The 19,846-nt window shown below is 45.5% G+C and overlaps 1 protein-coding gene across 1 annotated transcript in view; it reads left to right on the forward strand.

The window, feature by feature from the left end:
* Positions 1-6,369: 6,369 nt before the first annotated feature.
* LOC121627418 (rho GTPase-activating protein 6-like) overlaps positions 6,370-19,846 on the forward strand; it is a 39,200-nt gene continuing 25,723 nt past the window's right edge. Inside the window, exon 1 of the mRNA XM_041966319.1 lies at positions 6,370-6,741. Coding sequence (XP_041822253.1) covers positions 6,700-6,741 — 42 coding nt within the window. The 5' untranslated portion in view covers positions 6,370-6,699. The remainder of the gene's footprint in view (positions 6,742-19,846) is intronic.

The following is a 19,846-nucleotide window of genomic DNA, read 5'->3' on the forward strand; positions in this document are numbered from 1 at the left end:
AAACATTGAACCAGTCCTGTTCAGTTTGCACTCAAACTGTTTTTTTAATAGTTTTTTATTATGCTAGAAAGTTGTGACCCACCAAAAAGGATTGAAATAAACTCTTGTATGTTCTTGAGAAAAAAAAAATCGATGTTCTAATAAAGCCGATTGTGCACTTCCCATTACCTTTATTCCCTGGGCAAACTAATGTGAACCCAGCTACAGGAAATGACCCACACATTTCAATGCTGACGGGAAATACAACTACAGCAAGAGGTTCCTCATGTTTGGAGAGCTTTGTGCAACATAATGTACCAACGAGCACAATCAATTATTCCTTAGCAACTGCAAAAACGAAAAGCTCTAAAGAATTTGTTGAAATAAAAACACAGTGAAAACGGTGCCCAAACTGGGGAGGAGGTATCCAACGGACTCAGGTGTGTGTCATTGAAGGAACAGTCTTAGCCCCTCCCATGGGCGTGGCCAGTAGGAGATTTGAGGAGAGATGAGGGGGAATGCTATTCCCCTTGTTGGCAAACGACCAAAAGTCTAGCAGGTAGTGTCACCATCATGATCAAAGCGACAAGTAGCATCATGCAGTCACACTATAGTGAGAGGATCATAGAGACACACTGCAGCCTGTAGTATTCCTATAATATTTCCATGGTCATTCAATAGCGTCTGTGCTGCTGAAAATAGATCCCCAGACCAAGCCACCGATTTTAGGGGGAGAAGGGACTACAGATATAGTTTTCGCTATAGGGTCAGCCCCCCATAAAACCTGAACAAATCACCGACTGTATGTGGCTACAACAGTTGGATTGGAAGTACACACCTCCAAGCCTGACTCAAGATAATACCAACAGTGCATTGCAAACCTTACAGTGCAAACCAAAACATTGTATAGATTGAGAATGATCAAAAGTAATTTCAAATGAAAGAAATATATAGAAAAATTCATGCATGTGTCAATGAATCAAGGCAAAGCATTGTTTTTGTCTCATATAGGACAGAGTCTTTTCGACTACAAGCTGCTTTTGGTTGTTTGAAAGATACACATCTTGCCTAGATTAATCTTTGCAGCTCTGTCATATGTCAATCTAACATTAAGTCCTCAGAATCAAATCTTCCACGCGAGGTATGCAAGCTGTGTGTGTATCGAAATTCTAACTATAAATTCAACAAGGCGCACCTTTCTGCTTTGATATTATCGTGTCTAAATGTTTGCTCTTGCAAAACACACTGTTCTGTCTTGAGAAATGTGGTAGCCCTCGAGTCAGGGTCAAGCATTTCAAACTGCAGAACAGTCCCGACCTGCGCGCCACTTTAAGCATGGTCTAATGGTGGTGGTATGGAGATGAAAGCCATATAGCCAGTACCCAGAATTCCTTACATACAGCGCCCCCCTTGCCCCTCTCTCCCCTCCTCTCTGCCTATTGGCCCTCAGGACAGAGTATGGAGATTAAGGACAAATGGGTTGGCCTGTTGATGGAAGCGGCCAGATTGAATCCAGACGCCCACTGTCGTCACGTTGTGTGTGTGTGTGTGTGTGCGTGTGTGTGTGTCCTGTGTTTGGTGGATGTTGAGTGATCAGTCCTTTAAAAAAACATCTTTCCCGCTGGATGAGGGTCGTCTCTGGAGGGAGGCTGCGGTCTAAGACCCTCGACAAGACATAATTTGTTAATATTTGCACGTGTGTGTGTGTGTGTCTTCTCTATTTACCCCCCAATCGAAGGAGTAAACCCACATTGTCTTTCTCTTTTGGACACACACACACACACACACATTCCCCAGTTCTGAGGTCATCCCCCAGAGCCGCTTTGTGCTGCTCCTGCTGTAAATTCGTTTATGTGTGCCCAGTTTTTACCATTCGCCCCCCCCTAACCTCTCCCCTCTCTCTCATTCTCTTTCTCTCACACCTTTGAGCTGTCTTGTGAAACCGAGGTCAAAGTTCGTGGTGTGAAAGATGGAGAGATAAACACCAAGACCACAAGCTAATGAGAAGGCAAAGCTCCATAGTTTTGCTGTTTAGTCCTTTTCATCGGCTGTACGATGTTCATTTTCTGACTTCTTGCTCACTAGCGAGCGTGGATTTGCTTCTCCCCTGCAAGCGAAGCTGAATTTTGACTTTTTTAAATGCTGGTGTGACCGGACCTTAAGCGTCTAAACCCACGCTCGCAGCTCTGCGAGGCTGCACTTCGTGGTACTTTGAGTAAAATGCGAACGTCCGCAGGCTAAAACATCTCTGGGAGCAATGAACGCCGGTCTGCACGCTTCACTGGAGAAGCCAAAGATCACCAAAATTATTACGATTCAACATACATGTCCGGAACCAAAAATCATGGCCTCCCATAAGCCTTGTTCGTGGTAAAAAATAAAAATGTCCACCTCGTGGTGGTTCAAGGGGGAAAGCCAGGAGGTAACCACAGTCAGCAGGATTGATCCTCTGGAGACCAGGAACGCCTGTACCAAGATTTTGTATTATCCATTGCCAACAGACTGACATTTCCGTCCATAGAGCCATGCCGTCAGCATTTCAAAAGCAAGCCAAGTCTTACAAAAATATATGGAAGTGAACGATGAATGGCTAGATTGGAGGGCTCATGCACCGCGTTGCCAGTTCATATTTTCAGCAGCTATTTGGAAACATATAGCAGATTGCACATTGCAAATAACTTTTCCAGCTGTCATGTGAGTTATGAACGACAGCGAGATATGAATCTCGCCGCTCAGCTCAGTTTCCCTCTCGGGTGGGGGGTGGGGGTGGGGGGGCAAGGTTGTGTGTGTGATGCAACGCATGCAAATACTTTGATCCGGGCCTTGCAACATCTATTTTGCGTGTGTTTATTAAACAGATCGAAGGCCTCGCAAGTTTTTTTTTTCCTTCTCTGTCATTTGCTGGATCGTCTTAAAGCACTTTAACAGAATACTTTCCACTCGATGGAGTGATTTCACAACTCAGGCATTCAGCCTTTGGAAGGAGGGTTGCCGCACCTCCCGGCTGCAGGATGTAAACATTAGCGTTGTGCAGCCCGCCTCCATCATGCAGCCCTGGAGTCACAGGCAGGCCGCATGTGTGCCCTGTAAAATAACATTGGAAATCTCAAGATGTGCATTCATAGGAGGTGATTTAAGAAGTGTTGGTTTTAAATATTCATATTTTGGTGATTTAGGATCATACAGAGAAAAAAGAAATCATGATGCAGATTTAAATAGCTGTAAATACTCCTCACTGTCACTTCTTCTGACGAAATTCAAAGCTGCGTCTTCTCCAGATCGACGCTTAATAGCAGGGATGTGATATATCATCGCGAACAGGCCGTGCCAAATGCAACTGTGGAAAGTCCTGAGTGCGCTTTGAAAGTGATGTATGACCGCGCGCGGCCTCGTCTCGGCATCGGCTTAACAGTTTCAAGATGATGCGAGGAGCGGCGGCCAGCCGAGAAGACGCGCAGACTCAGGCCGAGCAGTTTGATGGTGTCGTGACGCGCAACGGTGGCGGAGTCCTGCCAACTGCAGCACGTAAGGCCGCGCATTCATGTCTCCCTCTCCCCTCCGGCCTCCCTCCCTCTCCCACAGGCTCGGTGTATTGTGTGTGTGTGTGTGTGTGTCGGCCATGGTCACACTGGGACCAGTCAAAGACCATTTTAGGAGACAATGGGCTCCTCCTACAGGGCCATAAATACAGCTGCGAACCTTACGACTGAACGTGAGTCTGTGTTTTTCACGGATAAAAATCTGCCCCTTATATTCCCTCTGCTTCACCCCCAAGAATGTGGCTCTGTTTGCGCGTCTTTTTTTTTCTCTCTGCACACATTTCTTGCGACACTCAGAGACATTGCTGCAAAACAGCAAGAGAAAGATCTAACCTGGAAATTCAAATCACTCAAATATTGATCTTGTACTCACTCTTTATATTTATTGATTTTATGTGTATTGGCTACTTTATTAGTTATTCTCCCCTTTTTTAAAAAACGAATTACCGTCCACTTCCTATTCAAAGCACATTTATATTGGGGAGCATGAAAATTCATTCCTTAAAAATAACAGTTTCAACTCAAGGTCCACTGACAAGCTTTTTTTCCGGAGCTTTTGAACATATCACACTGTCTTTATCAATGTTTTCAGCAAACACTGATTAAGTGGTGTTGATTCAAGTATATAAATAAAATCAGAACAGCTCCTGAGCTTGCGGATCAACAGATTCATTTCCATAACAGCTGATAAAACACTTTTTTTTTTGATGTAGCTCTTATATGGCTAAAAGCACAAGAAAAAGCTGGGAAGTGGACCTTAGGTTGGCATTCATCATATTTCAGCTGGGGATGATCCATTATTTTTGATGTTCTCATGTTCATTGCATTACATGTGCGTGATGCAAACATGGATTCTGAATCTCAGATTTAAGCAGGACCTCACAGAAACTTTTATCTCTGCAGAAATATTTGGGATTTTGGACGAGACTTCGCTTTCATAGATCGTTTGTGTATATCCTCACATCCCACGCATCGTTCTAATCCCAATTGGCTCGCGCGCTGCTGATCAGATAACAAAACAGGGATCAAAAATGAGGATTAACGTGTTTTCGTTCAGGTTTGTTTTGCATAATCAAAGAATGCCTCACCGGTGTGGTGTTTGCGCATTCCTCCTGTGCTCGCCTTCTCCCCCAACCTAAACATAAAGTCATGCAGGCGATTTCGTACAGCGATTTGAGTGAGTGGTGCTCTGCATGCTTGCTCCAGCTCCTCTGAATAAGCTGGCAAATGCAATGCGTGAACGTTCGTAATAAAGCACGGCTCCACCTTCTGTCCCAATTTCATTTGATCCAAAGACGTTTTTTTTTTCGACATCGAGCTAATGCAACGCCTCAAATATTTGAGCGAGCCTCATTTAGACGGGATCTGATAAGCAGCATTCCTATCAAAGACCTATTCTCTGCAAGAACAGGTTTTCTGCCACCCGTAACTTTATAACACTGCAGGGTTTCGACGGCGCCGGGGCAGTCCACTGCAGCGCTTGCTTTGTGGCTGAGTCAGCCTTCAGTCTGTTATCTCCACATTTCAGGGCAAAGTAAGTGTTCCTCTTAACTCCTCGGCATTCTTTGAATGGCTACGACACCATCTGATAAGCGCAGAGGAATTTGGTCTCTCACACTCATTAACTCATTCACACTTGCAGGATATGAAATTAGGGAGAGGGATGTGCCTTGTTTGTGTCCCTCTCAATAAACCTGCGGAGCGAAGCGAATGGCCGCCGTGTTCCCGATAGAACCGGGTTGTGCTCCATTTGTTTTGCAGACTTCTGTTTTTTTATGAGGTTGGATGTTAGTGGAGCCTTTTGACACAGATTGCCCAACGCTGGTTCCACATCAAGTATTACACAAACCCAGACGAGCCTCCTACTCCTGCTTCTTCCAGTGGTGGACCTTTCGTGGTTGCCCTTAAGAGCATATGTGCTGCAGTAATCAGGCCTACAGCAAGCTATGTGGCACAGCTGGAAGAAACCTTCCAGCTCTGAAATATCAACTTCCCAGAGGCTGAGAAAACTGAGTTTGTTTTTAGCTTGACCATGATGCATTTCTGGATATTTCCAGTGAGGACAGCAGCAATTACTCTCAGGAGATTCTGTTTTTAAATAATCAGACTGGACTTTACTTTTTTGTCCCAACACATGAATCAGCCCAGAATGAAAGGAATAGTGCTTTAATGCATTTGCTTTGTCATTCATTTGAATTATGACTGGCAAAAAAAAATACAAACATGTCTGTCTCCACACTGCTTCCTCCTCATCTGCTGCAAAAACAGGAACAGTCCTGTCCTATAAACTACCCCAAAACAAAAATCTCCCTACATGGAGTTTCCCCGAGTCAATCTTATCTGCTGTGGAGCTCCATTTGTGGGTCACTGACATGAAAACATCTGAGCAGCCCCGCTGTTGATAATCAAAAGCTTCTTCCTCTGCTCGTCCCGCTCCTTCGGCCTCCCTGCCCCTCCCCCACCCGCCTGGCTCCATTTTTCAGTTGCAAACTCCACATGGTGATCTGTGTGGCTGAACTGCACCGAATGCACAAACCATGCATGAAAGTATGGCTGAGTGTAAATGGCTGATGTTGGACACATTTTATTTTGCCTGGAAGTAGGAAAACATGAATCCCTCCGAGTAGGATTATTTGCAAGGATACTATCACTTATGCTATTATAATTGTTTCCATCCTCAAGATATTTATTTCAGGAAAACTCGTTGCCTACTTTCTGATATTTGTGCAGAAACGCAACCCTGACCAAAGCTGGTTATATTTTGAAAATCTCTACCGGAAGCCGTGTACCGCAGCTGACTTGACGGTCGCCTCTCTCCCTCCACTCCTCGCTCGGTTCAGCATCTGTCTTCACCAGAGTCCGCGGAGCGCGCAGTATGGATCCGTTACGCATTACGCACTGTGGCGTCCTGTCTGGCACAGATGGTTCTCTGACCGGTGCGAAGACATCAGCTCTGAAAAGCAGGCGCCGCGGTGACATGCAGTAAAAACGAAAGTCCAAGGTCTCAGTTTGTCTCTTGTCTTAATGTAGAAGAGCGGGACACGAGTGGTTTTTGGACACTTTTTTTTTCGCTCCGCTCCGACGCACAAACACACTTCTTTTTTTGGGGACGTATTATTTTCTAACGGGATATCGTCTCCGTTTGTGAGTGTTTACTATATGTGGATACTTACTCGGGACCATGGGAGACTCCGTGTTCCTTGACAGGCAAAATTCCTATCTTGTAAGTACTCGGTTTATTGGCCATAAATTAATTACAGTGACTCAGACGTTTACTGATAAGGGTTGATGGCTTGTATGTGCTGTTGCCTGAGAGAGCGTGCGCGCGTGCGCGTCTAGTGTGTGTGCGTGTGTGTGTGTGTGAGGAACGGAGAGACAGATGTTTATTTCCTGCGTGAAGACCACTTTTAAGACAGTTTTGCATGAAGAACCTTAAACGTCTGTGTCTCCCTGTTTTGCTGATATTATGCACATAATTGTTGCCATTGCAGAATTTCTGTTTCTATATGTGTCATCAACCTCCTTTCTGCTCCAATCTGCCATGATTTTAAACATATGCAACAGATAAACATGACCTCATGTTTTTAACAAAATAAAAGTCCTTCCCTGTAAGATGCCAGTGACCGAAACTGAAATTCGAAACTGAGCAGAGCAAAAGGGGCCTCAACATGCAAAAACTTCCTGTGATGGAACGTTTTAAGTGACATGTGGTGGATGGAGCATGCACACATGCAGGCGCGCAAGACCACACATGCTTCCTGGTTCGGTGAGGGGACTTTTGCGCAGAAGGCTCGGCTCAGTGAAGACGCAGACACCTGCAGCAGACTTCTGTCGTAGAGCCACAGGTGGTGTGTTTGACACTCAAAGCTCGGCGGCCGCATGAGGGCAAAACACACACACATATGGGTCAAGGCCGTGAGGCGCGACGGTGGCTCCGGTGAGAACCGCGCCTTCAAAATGAAACCCTCAGCATTTCGGAGCTCACGTTTGGCTGTTTGGCGTGTTTTTTGACGAAGATTAAGAGGCTGGAGACGCGAGAGATTGCTCGTAGGACAGGTTCATTCAGCTGTGGGAATGGAGTTGGTTTGTGCAGCCGACACAGATTTCAACATCCACACATGCTAGTGTTTTATCATCGGCCCTCTCTCTTCCGTCCCCTCCTTCTGTTTCCATCTGCCCCCCCTTCTCCTCCTCCTCTCCAGTGGAGAGGAATCCTCTGCCGACTGCTCCAGTGGTCTGTCTCCTCTTTATGAGCAATGTTTCTGTGGCTGGAAGCCCTCGTAAAGCTGCAAGCATTGATTGGAAAACAATACAATTTTCTTTGGCTCGGCCGGCAGCACGTTGCGGTCTGGATTTGTGCTTTGTAGCTTGGGTACATGGTGTGAAAGCATCCACCACATGGCCCCTCAGCAGCGGTGTCTAAAATTCATCCAACACAGGCTGATGAGTTCAGTTCACCGGCCAAATTGCTCTTGATGCACTTCTCCATGACAGTAGTAGAAATGAAACTTGATGTATTTGGACTTTTATTTGTTTATTCAAATTCTGGCCTCCTTTTATGAACCCAATAAATACATGAGAGAAAATCCTGCGTGACAGCCTTTGGAACTGGTTCTCTGATTAAGAGCAAAACTAATGGCGTTTAAGGCAAGGCAGCTTCATTTGTAGCACTTTAGAAACATAATGCAAAAAACAGCGATATCATCTTTCAAATAATTTGGATGGCTGAAGAAAATCCTCTGGAAAAATGCAGTTGATTCACCAGATGTCCATTGCTCACCTGTCGTACGTTCAGTAGTGCCCCGAAAGAATGAAATTGTGAGTGCAAGCACCCAGAATCCTTTGCTGGATGTCTGGGTTTCTCCCTTAGGGTCAGGGTGAAGAGCTTTTCCTGCTGGATGCCAGCCGGTGGAGGTATTCCAGTTAAGAAAATTGTGAGGATACCTCGGGCAGACCAAGACAACAATAGGGAGATTATATATCCTGCTTGGCTTGGGAATGACCCAAGCTCCCCCAAGAAGAGCTGGGGGGGGCGGGGGGGTGTTTGAGGAGGTAAAAGGGCACGCAGGCTACTTTGGCAAGCCTGCTCCCACCAAGCTCCACATCCACATAAGCAGTAGGAAATGTATAGATCAAAAAATACGTTATACATGCGATTACTGCTCAATTCGTCGATGGACAAAAAAATGAATCAGCAACTAGTTTAATTTTGGAAACAAATATTGTCTGAAATTCCCAAATCTTCCCAAAACATCCTGCAATAGCTTGCCTTTTCCAACCAGCAGCCCAAAACCCAACAATATTCAGTTTAATATCACAGAAGACCAGCAAATGTTGGCATTTCAGGAGGGAAAACACTTCATTTTCTGATTGAAAAATCACTGAAACGACAAATCAGTCATCTAAATAGTTGCTGCTGCATTTTCTGTTCATAGACTAATTGATTTATCGGCTAATCATCTACAGCTGTGTATCAGTGTTCAAAGTTAGCGTTACAGCTAGTCGGCATTGTGGCAGTTATGGCAGGAAACAGCTCAAAGTGCTTGTTTGGATACCAATGTGCATCAAAAGGGTAGGTGGGGGTTAAATGCCATTTTTTTGCCACTGATGGAAATACTCCTAAAAAAGGAAAGCAGCGGCAGCGAAGTGTCACTCGTGGTTGGTTTGATGTCCGCGTTTTTTTCATTTTCAATATATTTTCCTCTCTGGCCTTGAGACCGTGCCGCCGCTCTTTGATTTATCAGATTGTTCCTCGGTTTTCCCAGTCCACCCCCGAGCTTGAGGACACGCTCTGAGTATGTGGGTGTGCTGCAGGAATATGACCACGTCTGCAAAGTTTCTGTTGATGCTCTGCGTTTCATGAGCAGTAAAAAGCAAGTCCAGAGTGCGCGCTGTAACTTCGCCAAACTGTGAAAGACACTATATTTGCATTGGAAAATGTGTCTAAACAGAGGCCAGGGATGGTAATCTACTACATGGAGGTGTTTATAAGGTAAGAAATTCATTCAGAAAGCTTTTATTGATGAGAAATACATGAAACCTTTCCTCACCAAACCTCAAACCACATCTTTATGGCAAAAGCAGCAGGTAAAGCATAAAGAGTTATGCCCTGACAGTGCATCATAATCAATTACACTTGAACGTTAAGGCAGGCTGCTCATTGACGTCTCATAAATCCCCAACGCTTAGTTGAATTTAGTACAAGAACGCAGTTCAAAATGACAAAGACAAAGTTCCAAAGCAAAATGCATTTGTTTTAATGGAGGATTATGCTCCTTTGAGCCGCTCTTCATCAGCCCAGTGATGAACAAACGCAGGATATCATCACTCCTGTCAGGGCGGACACATATTTCAGATTCGAGGTTACCAGACTGGAGGCACACACACAGGGACGGAGAAGCTGGAGAGACGGCGGAGGAGTGAAAGGGATGTGTAACGGCACCTCGTGGTTGCCAGCGCGTAAACTTTTAATCCCCCCCTCGAGGCAGCGGCGCATTTGTTCCACTTGTAGTGATGTGTGATGCATTCTGCTTATGGCGTGAAGGCATTGTGCTAATGGAGTGCCATCAGGGATAACACATTAGAGGCTGGATTGATCGCTCAGCTCCTGCCTTGAAAGGAATTTGTTTTCTTATATTGCAGACTGTAAGTTTACATGGTATTACAAGGATGAGAAGAATGATACACACGGGTCCTTTTTATCCAACAAGCAAGATGCATCACTTGCAATGGCGATGCTAAGAAGCAAGTCTTTGGGATGCGTCATCTGGGTACCATGAACGTCTGTGAAATATGTGTATGTAAACCACAGCAGAGGTGTTGAAACACTGAAATGCTTCAGGTAAACTCATCCTCTTGAGACCATGAATTACTGTAATCACAGAACCACGCTGGTGTGCAACAATCAGCTAATTACAGGGTCTGTAATTAGCTGATTGAAGCGAACCAAACAATTTGAATCAGCAAACTGACTCTTAATTTCTACCTCTAATTTACACAAAGTGCTTTTTCCATTTCGTATTATCACGGCGGTGTCTTACAGAATTAATCCCATCCTGCACATTTCTCCATGCAGACCAGTGTGTGCACACGAACATGCGATTGAACCAATTGAACAAATGAACCGATCTTCTGCGCATCATTTGAACAACTAAACTGTTTGTTCAGCCAAGTAAATTGAGTTGCCTTCAGCTGTTAGCTCGTTTATTTTCGCAGCCAAATCGGACCAGGGAGGAAATGTCATGTACACTACATGAGATTGTCAGTTGATTCAAGCGGATGCTAATCACATGTGATTTGAGTACTGTTTTTTCTGGAGGGCCTTTTGCAAATATGCACTCAAAATATTAGCTTTGAGCAGCCTGATCTGCACCAGTAAGATCAACTGTATAGTCATCATAATGTTTTTTTATTGGTCTTCCTGACTGGCGTCGAGTCGCGGGTCATGTGCACCCTGAAGTAACACAATGTCTGGGTGTCACATCATGACAGCAGGGAAATGAATGAACAAGGATGTTTGAGAACACAGGAGCGTGATGCGAGTGAGCCAATCCTGGAGAGGAGCCAGCCGGCGCCGAGGTGTTTGCCAACAATCAAATAATGATCGCCCTTGTTTTTTTGTGTACGAGTGCTCCGACTTGTGCATTTTAGAGTAGGCTGTCAGTCAGATGCAGAATGTATTTGAGGTGCAGATTGTGTTTTTGCAGCTGAAGCGACCGAAAGATCAGCCTGAAGAGGATCGGAGTGGGGAAGGAGCTCGAAAATCATTTGCGGTTGATATTTTAGTCAGCTCGGGCTCTGCTGGATTGATGGATGTGGCCTTGCTGTTGTTGGCACAGAGGAGTAAAGGGGCAGACGGAGAGCGACACAAAGGAAGCAGCGATGAAATGATGGATTACCCTCCTTCGCTGTCATTTCGTTCATATTCGGCTGTCTCTCTTTGTCTGTTTAAGCCTGTCCGTCATCATTGACCAAATAGAAAATGCTGTGACCAGGGTCCCTAGATGGCTTGAGGAAGACAGAGTGCGGCTACCTGTTTAGACAAGCACCCAACTCCCTCCTCTTGTTTCCAATTGTTCTCCTTTTTGCTGTTTCTCTTGACATTCGACTTTCCTGCGCTCCATTGTTTTCAGAAACTTCAGATTTCGTCTTTTCCCTCCCCCTCTGACTCCGTAAAGCCGAGAGCAAACATTTTACAACACGCCGCCGCCTCCTTACCCGCTGATGTGTGACCTTGTTCTCTCGCGGTATGTGTGTTTGCTTTACTCCCGTGCCACTCCCAGCACAAACAGCTCTGGCAGAAAAATCCACAGAGCCAGTCTCATAATTGAAAGATGCGTTCAACAGGTTTGACTGACTGGATCGATGAATAAAGATTGATTTTAGGTGTTATCCAAAAGGGAGTTTGCATCAATGCCCATCCTTGGTGCTCTAGTGACTGTAGTGAACAGCTGTGCTCTTGCATGTGTGTGTGTGTGTGTGTGTGTGGGTGGCACCAACCATCCATGCGGCTTCTTAGTCATCAGCACAGCGCTTTTATTTACATTGATCACAAGTTTTCCAAAGCACACTCTGACCCAGAAGGAGTGGACATTGTGTTCGCGGGAGTGCAGCACACAGATACTGGGTGAATTTCCAAGCTTTTGGTTTCATTACAAAGCCTGCCAGTCAAATTTTGGGGGACACTTATCCCATTTTCATCGCGTTAACGTTGCGCTCGAGAGGATCCCTGCCCTGGTATTGCATGTGCAGCACAATTCAGCTGTGGCAGGAAAAGGAAAACCACAAAGTCCAAAACTGCCCGTTTCGCGTTCCACAGCCGTCACTTCTGGCTTGTCATGACAACACCGTCCGTTTCCCTTTCTAGACCCTGTCGGGGAACGGCACTTGTTTTATTAACAACAGCGAAAGAGAAGTCCGCCCTCCTCAAGACTTGTCTTTTTATGGAGATGGTCGAAGGCTGCGGGGGGAAAACACAGCGGAGGCGACACAGAAGAGACAGTTCTGGCAAGATCTGATCCACTGTTTGACGGGGGAGATGTGCGACCAGAGGCGGGAGTCTTTCTCTGGGCCCGAGCAAAATATGCGCTCCAGACGTTGGAAGGCGTTTGATTCACAGCTGAAGCTCTTGCCCTGGTTCCTTCATGACTTCACCCAGAGGTGTTCCTTTCTTCAACGAAAGTTTTGGGAGTTGGTCAGCAGGTTCATGAGAGGGTTAGACGTGTTTCTTGTTTGCGTCCAAGCCGTGAGGTTGTATGTCAATCACCATGTTGCTGTGTGAAGCGCAGAAGCATTACATCATAGTTTGGGCATTTTAAAGGACCATAACAGCTTGTTCTCCCTGATTTGCCTGCGCTGCAAAACGGTGTAATGAACTGGAATCAAGACAGAACTAATCAAGTTTACCATCCGGGGTTTTAAAGGTTATGTAATCCGCTACTCCACACGCGCCAGTGTTTGCACTCAACCCAGAGCCACACATGGATGCACACACACACACACACACACACACACACACACACACATGAGTCATGCACACAAAGCAGAACTAGATGCTAAATAATAAGAACGGGTTGTACTGTCCGGTGGAGAAATCTCTGCTAATATTTTCAACACCTCAGACAGCTGTGGCTCCCCGGTTGACCTCCGCAACACAGCGATGCCAAAACTAGCCACGCTGATAAATCTCAGCAGAATGCGTTTCACGGCTTTGAACATTTTTCTGTCAAGAACAGCGGATTTGCATCTCGCAGCAGTCTTAAGAGGAGCAGTAACGCCTGCAGACTTGTGGCTAAAAAAGAAAACAATTACCCATCCCCTTTACTACGGGTAAGGAAAGTTTTACGAAAGGTCAACAAGTCAAAGACGTCAGTTCGGCTTCAAGCATCATGTCATCTGTTTTGCTGCTTCAGTGGGTCTCTGTGGGTCAGAGGGCATGGGGCAAAGTGTGTCTGGGAGTGCTTGTCTCTAACAAGGTGCATGTGTTTTTGTGTCAAATAACCAGGGATTCATGACACGAGCATCCAGAGTTACTTACTGTTGGAAGATGATCTAATTATCGTTCACATGGTAGAGATCCAGTTCAGGAGCACGGTTCCTGATGAGAGCCAAAATCCTGATGTCACATCTGGGGTAGCTGCTGTTCCACTAGCTTCAGTAACTCAGTGCAGATTCTCTTTTCGGGTTACCTTCATTGATCTGTCTTTGCGTTCTAAAAACTTTCATCAAGTTTTTTCCAGTCAAGCAATGTCCCGGCAGTGTCCCTGCTGGACTGGAAAAAAAACATCTAAGACTCTGGAAAGCACGCACGCACCTTTCCATGAAAATGCTGTACGACACTGACTCCTGGACTAGTTTTGTTGAGGCAGTGCTCACTGCTGGAACAGCACAGCGGAGCTCGGCGCTTGAGGGAATTGGATGAAGAACACCAAAACAACGTGGAAGAAAGCCGAGAACAGTTAGCATGGCCGACAAGTGGAACTTGGTGTGCATATCTTGGTTCTCATGAACAGTGAAGCGATCCACGCCAGTTCTTTAGTATTCGTATGAGTCATGACTAGTAAATCATCCTGATAATGAGAATTTTTGGATGAAATGAGTTGAAAAATAAAATCATAACCACGTACACACATTTTGTTTACAATGCGCTCCACTTCCTGCTTATGTTTGAACTGTATGATTTCAAGATAAAGGAAAGGCTAGCAGATCCAGTGGCAGCAATCAGCCTCCAATGGAATTAATGACTCGCAATCCCTGTTAATCTGACACGTGGGAAGTCGTGCACAGGCGATGCAGCATATGCAACGTACAGTAGGGTCAGTTTCTACTGTCCTACAATATGTGCAGGTGTTGATAACCTCAGTGCAACTCGCCGACCTTCTTTTTCAAATGTGTGTGAACAAGCAACCACAAGGTGAAAAGTAGCACACGCATCTTTAAATAAATGGCATCATTTTCAGTTAGCCGCCTGCAAAAGATTAGCTGACAGTCGTCCGCATGCGTACGTGACCTGCCTTCCGTTGATCATTGGTGATCATGTTTGCAAAGCGGGAAAAAACTCAGACAGACATGTGGTTACAGGCGGGCTGATAGAATTAAGGCCAGACACGTAGAGACAGATGACGACAGACGTGAGGGTGGAAGTCAGATTTCCAGTCTGATGACATCTCAGAGAGCCTTGATGAAAGAAATATTCGGAGTCGGATGAGGAATAACACAGACGATGCCAGGAATAACACAGGTTTGGTGACAGGAAAAACACACATTTGCTGCACTGGAGGGGATAGCATGTGCAGCGTACACTTGCAGTGGGTGTGTGCGTTCATGCGCCTGGTATGCACATGTTTGCACACAGGACAAGCCTGTTTAATGTGTGCGCTCATGCGGGTGATTTGCAACTTGTGAGTATGTGCGCAGAAAGTGTGACCCGGGAGTTCAAGGAGCCTTTGACTAAAACTGGATTAGCCGCTCTCAAGGCCGCCGCCGGAATGCGAGGATCAACAAGCGTGTTGTGGCAGCGCGGGCGCGGACACGCACGCGGCCATTTCATCGTGACACACACACTGTTTACCTTTCAGCCAATTAGAGTCTATTAATATTCCCCCACTCCTCCTGTCCCTCCATGCTGCTGCTTTCTCTCTCTTATAGTCAGAGTTGGATTTCGTGAAACCGGCACTGCTGATGGGAAATAAGTGGCTATTTTTGTTTATCATTTGCACCAGTCTATGGCTTAATGTGGACATAAAATCAGATTTATAGACATTTTAGTTATTTGTTCCTTTCTTGAAGATGCAGATGTGCATCAGTACACTCAAAAATGTTGCCAACTCACATTTATTAATCACTTTTTTGAGTCAAATGTGTGTTTTTTCATGCATCTTGGCTAAGAGTTGTGAAAAAAGCAAGCAGTGGCATTGCATTTTGCTCCTCGCACCCCAAAGATATGAAAGTAGAGCAAAAGCAGGCATAAAGGGAGACTACATGAAAAAGCTAGACCGATGGGAGATGCTCAGGCTGCATTATTACCACGGTAGATGCTTGTTTATAGTGAAATCATGAGAGTATGCAAGCAGGAAACGTCCTTGTGTGTGTGCTCACACACTGACCACGGATAGATGAGTGACGACCTGCACGGGCTGAGTGATGGACGAGCAGATGAATAATTCCATCCGTCAAGCGGTGTTTGTGTTTGCAGCGTTGGACTCCTGCAAGGCCGCGTTTATCCGCTCATTACATCAGGGTTATTGTCTCAAGACGGTGGTACGATGGCGTTCCAGGCAAACCAGATTGTGACAAAGAAAAGAAGAAAGCAAACAGGCTCTTAAAGGAAAAGAGAGGTTTTTTTCGATTTGTTCTTCATCTCCTCGCAATCTTGGAGCTCATCAAGGTCAAAGTTATGCTGGGCTCAGAAACAAAGTCAGCAGCATGTGTTTCACTCGCCAGTATCTCCCTTAATTTGCTTAATTTGCTTGTTTCCCATATCCAAATTTCCCACAGTTCAAAATTTTTCCCATTTTTTAAAATTGTTTAATTTTTCTTCTAAGTAGCTGCAGTGATCATGTGAGGCTGTAGTTTATTGATTTCATAAACAAGTGGAAGGGAACAGAAAATCTGTTTTGTGATAACTCATAAACTCTGTGTTGACTGATAGTTGGCATCTCCATGTCGTCTACATGTCGGGAAAGCAGCAACATGATCAAAAAAATCTTGCGAAGTTAAAGGAATCCCTTTGAGTTCAGATTCACAGTCACCCTTGCCGAACATTTCACCAGATTTCATTGACGTGTTCATGCTTTTCCAAAGATTCTGATGAAAAACAGGCTCCGGAGCTACCTGAAGTTGGGGAGTGTGCTGAAATTATTAGGGTGGAGGTGAGGTCGGAAAATGGGGAGGGTGATGGATTTTGTCTCTTTGCTTTCGGGAAGGTAGTCTGGTAGTCTAGTTTTTTGTTGCCTCGTGTTTAGGTTTCATATTTTTCTTGCAAGATTTACTTGCGAGTTATATCCAAAAACATGCCACAGGCCCTCAAGGTGCGTTTTATCATATGCAGTAGTAAAGAACCCTTTTCTTTGGATCCAGGCTTTATTTTCTAGGAGTGAGAACCTTCACGAGACACATATAGTTAGTGATTAAACAGAATCTCTCACTGGACAACAGCTGCCTTAGCTTCATTATACAGGGAAGTTAAATGTATCACATGGAGTAAACCTATGACATAATGCATGCTCAGCTCAACCTGCCTGTTCTACCGCGATGCAGAAAGCTGAGCCCTGTTCAGGAGCAGTGGTAAAAACTGCTCATTTAGTGGCTCGTGGTTCAAAAAACAGAGAACAGCCGGTGTGCCATCACTTTTGCAACTGCTAACGTGCTAATGTGATTGTTCCTCTGACAACGTTGGCTTGAAATTGGGGCTGAGTTGAGGCATCAGTGTAGAGGGTGAGGTATTTTTTTCTTTCCAAGTCAAATAATTTTCACACAGTCCCTTAACCGTTGCAAGCAGGCTCACTTTGTGGATTAATTCCAAGCATTTGCTTTGACTCAAAGCGTCAGCAACGGACCGCGGACGGTTTTGTTGTCATCATGTTTCAGTGCTGGATCCTGTTTAAACCTTGCGGTACTTGCTCTGTTTAGTTTAGTTTCCCAGCTCTCACCAGTCATCAAACCTGCACTTAACAGACTTTGCTCGAGTTCTGATTGCTCTCACGGAGCAGCGCTAGTGGGAAGGTGATAAGTAGTTTACCATATTAATTAAACACCCCATTAGCACTTATCAGCCTCTGTTTAAAGTGTTCACACCTCGTCATTATTGTTTGAGCTTTCAAGCTTTCTTTACTGGCACACATTCACACACACACATGTTTCAGTCAGTTGAAGGCGGGCTGGTGTGTTTGGCAGCACCGGAGCGCCGTTTTCATTCTCTTTCCGCTAGGAAATCAATAATAGACCAGCTGACCCCACTCTGACCTGTGTTACACGTGCACAGATCCATGCGCCATCCACTGTCCGGAGAGAACAAAGCGTCGCCGGGCAGTGACGGGTGTGGAGCGGGTCTCCAGGAAGCTACACTTGACTAAAACTTCCTGGACTGAAACAAGGCAGATGGTTTTGAACGCTGATTTAATTCAATCTGAAGTGTTTTCCACTAAAAGCAAACACTGAGGATGCTCATTATGCAAAGTCTCTCTCTATTTTTTCCCACTCTTTTGCACATCCCCTGTTTTTTATACCTGAAAGGAACAGATAAACAAATGCAGAGATGACGATGTGCATTGCAAGTGTAAAGCATGAAGAAAGCTCACTCGCTGTTCAACCATCAGTAGCCCCAGGGGCTGAAATCCGCCCTGTCTCCACCCGGTCATACATTCCAGTCCAGACATGGAAGACTCTCAATCTCCGTCGGAAGCTGCAGAGCCAATACAGACCCCACCTCCTCCTGCAGGACGAGCCCTGGGGCAGAAAAAGGGGCCCTGTAAGTTGTTTGGGGTCAAAAAATAAAGTGGAACACATCAGCACAACCACAAGGTTTGAAGATTTTTTAAAGGCTTCCACACTATAAAAACACAAGTGTAATATTTTTTGCACATGCTGGCTTGTGGCCCGTGCGCGCGTGTTGCATTCAAGTCGCACGCAAAGCGCTGCCATGTGTCTCGCAAAGGCGCCGCAGCTCTGTCATCTTCATCATCAAACATCATCCGGATTGTGAGGAGCAGGTCATAATCCCCGCTCTTTAACTACCTTGCAGGATTAACTGGGAGGGGGGGATCCGGCACCCATGTGGAAAATGAAGAGCCTTGTGGAGACTTCGCTCTGATCCCGCTGTGTTACATGGACACGGTGGAAGGAGCACAGAGAGGGAAAAACCAGGGGAATGTGCTGTACTTTTGTCGGCTCTTGTTCTCGCCACTGGTGCGAAAAACAAACTAACTATTCCCTAAGAGGATCAGCGCATTAATCTCGCACACGCTCACATCCATGAAAAGTAAAGGCCGAGGTGTGAAGTAAACGCACTCTGATCTGTCGTAATGGAAGGCGTTCGGATCGACATGGCGTGGATGCAGAAACTCCAGTTTAAGAATGCGCTTTTGAAATTCAGTCCGTCTTATCTCAGCCGACAGTTGCAACCCCACTTCCTTTAAAGAAATGCCAACACATCCCGCGCGCTTGGACGTCCTCAGTGAGGAAATCGTCTTGGGGCGAGGATGAGGCCCAGTCCGCCGTTGCAAAACCGCCACTTCAGCTGAAACGTCAACGGCCAAACTGTGTGAAATCAAATTTGTCGTGAAGTTGGACAAAAATGTCGAGCTCTTGAGGCCGCGGAAGAGAAAAGACAGCAGCTGTTTCAAAAATGACAGATTCATGACACTTGTTGCTTGGAATTAGAAATTAATTGCCAGAAATTGTTGAATTTATGAGGCACTTTGGGACATCTCCCAAGACCTCTGGAACCACTCTGAAGTCAGTCACACTCCTTTTCTTCAAGTCTGGAAGCAGGACGGAGTTGTCTCAGTCTCTGCTGTGGTTGAGGTGTGTGCATTGTTGATATTGGCAAAAAAGGAGCCATGACAGCAATTGCGACTGGATTTTGCTCGTCACAGTTGTGGCGAGTACGTCGCATTCCTGCTTTACATCTGAGGCCCGACGCGTCACGGCCTTTTGGCACAAATGCCAATTCTAATCTCCGAATCTATCTATTTAACATTCCAGGACTGATGGAGTGGCACAGCATTTCTCTGGGAGTTGTTCCTGTGAGGCCTGTATGTGTGTGTGTGTGTGTGAGATCCAGTTCTCACGGTGCTGGCATAGTAGAGCGCTCAGACTGCAAAATGCTTGATGGGAAAGTAATGCCCGTGGGGCTACTTACACAACCATTCTGAATGATTGACAGACAAAGTGCCCCACACGCACAATGCAATTTGCACTGGACGTCTGTCTGTGTTAATAAAGGCACACTCGATTCAGCTGTTCTCACATCCAGATCAGACATTTTTGGTGTTCATTTAAGGAAAAAGGCAAAGTGGATGAGAAATAGGTCTGAAACATGCCCACAAGCTGAGATCCAGTGGTACCGCAAGGCTGTGAGATGGAGATCCCTCCGTGATTTGATCGTGATGAAAACAGATTTGGGTACTGATTTGATTCTGAAGCGAACGTTCCCCAAAAATTCACCTCAAATGTGAATGTTTCCTGCTTTCTTTGTGCTCTTTGATAGTTAACTGGATGTCTTTGGGCTTTGGAATGCCGATCCGACAAAAAAAAAGCAATTTCTTTCACCACCAAATGATTCAGTCATCAGTCAATTTGTAGAGAAAAACAGATTAATTGATGATGAA

The sequence above is a fragment of the Chelmon rostratus genome, chromosome 24, assembly GCF_017976325.1.
Source record: "Chelmon rostratus isolate fCheRos1 chromosome 24, fCheRos1.pri, whole genome shotgun sequence".
NCBI classification, from domain to species: domain Eukaryota; kingdom Metazoa; phylum Chordata; class Actinopteri; order Chaetodontiformes; family Chaetodontidae; genus Chelmon; species Chelmon rostratus.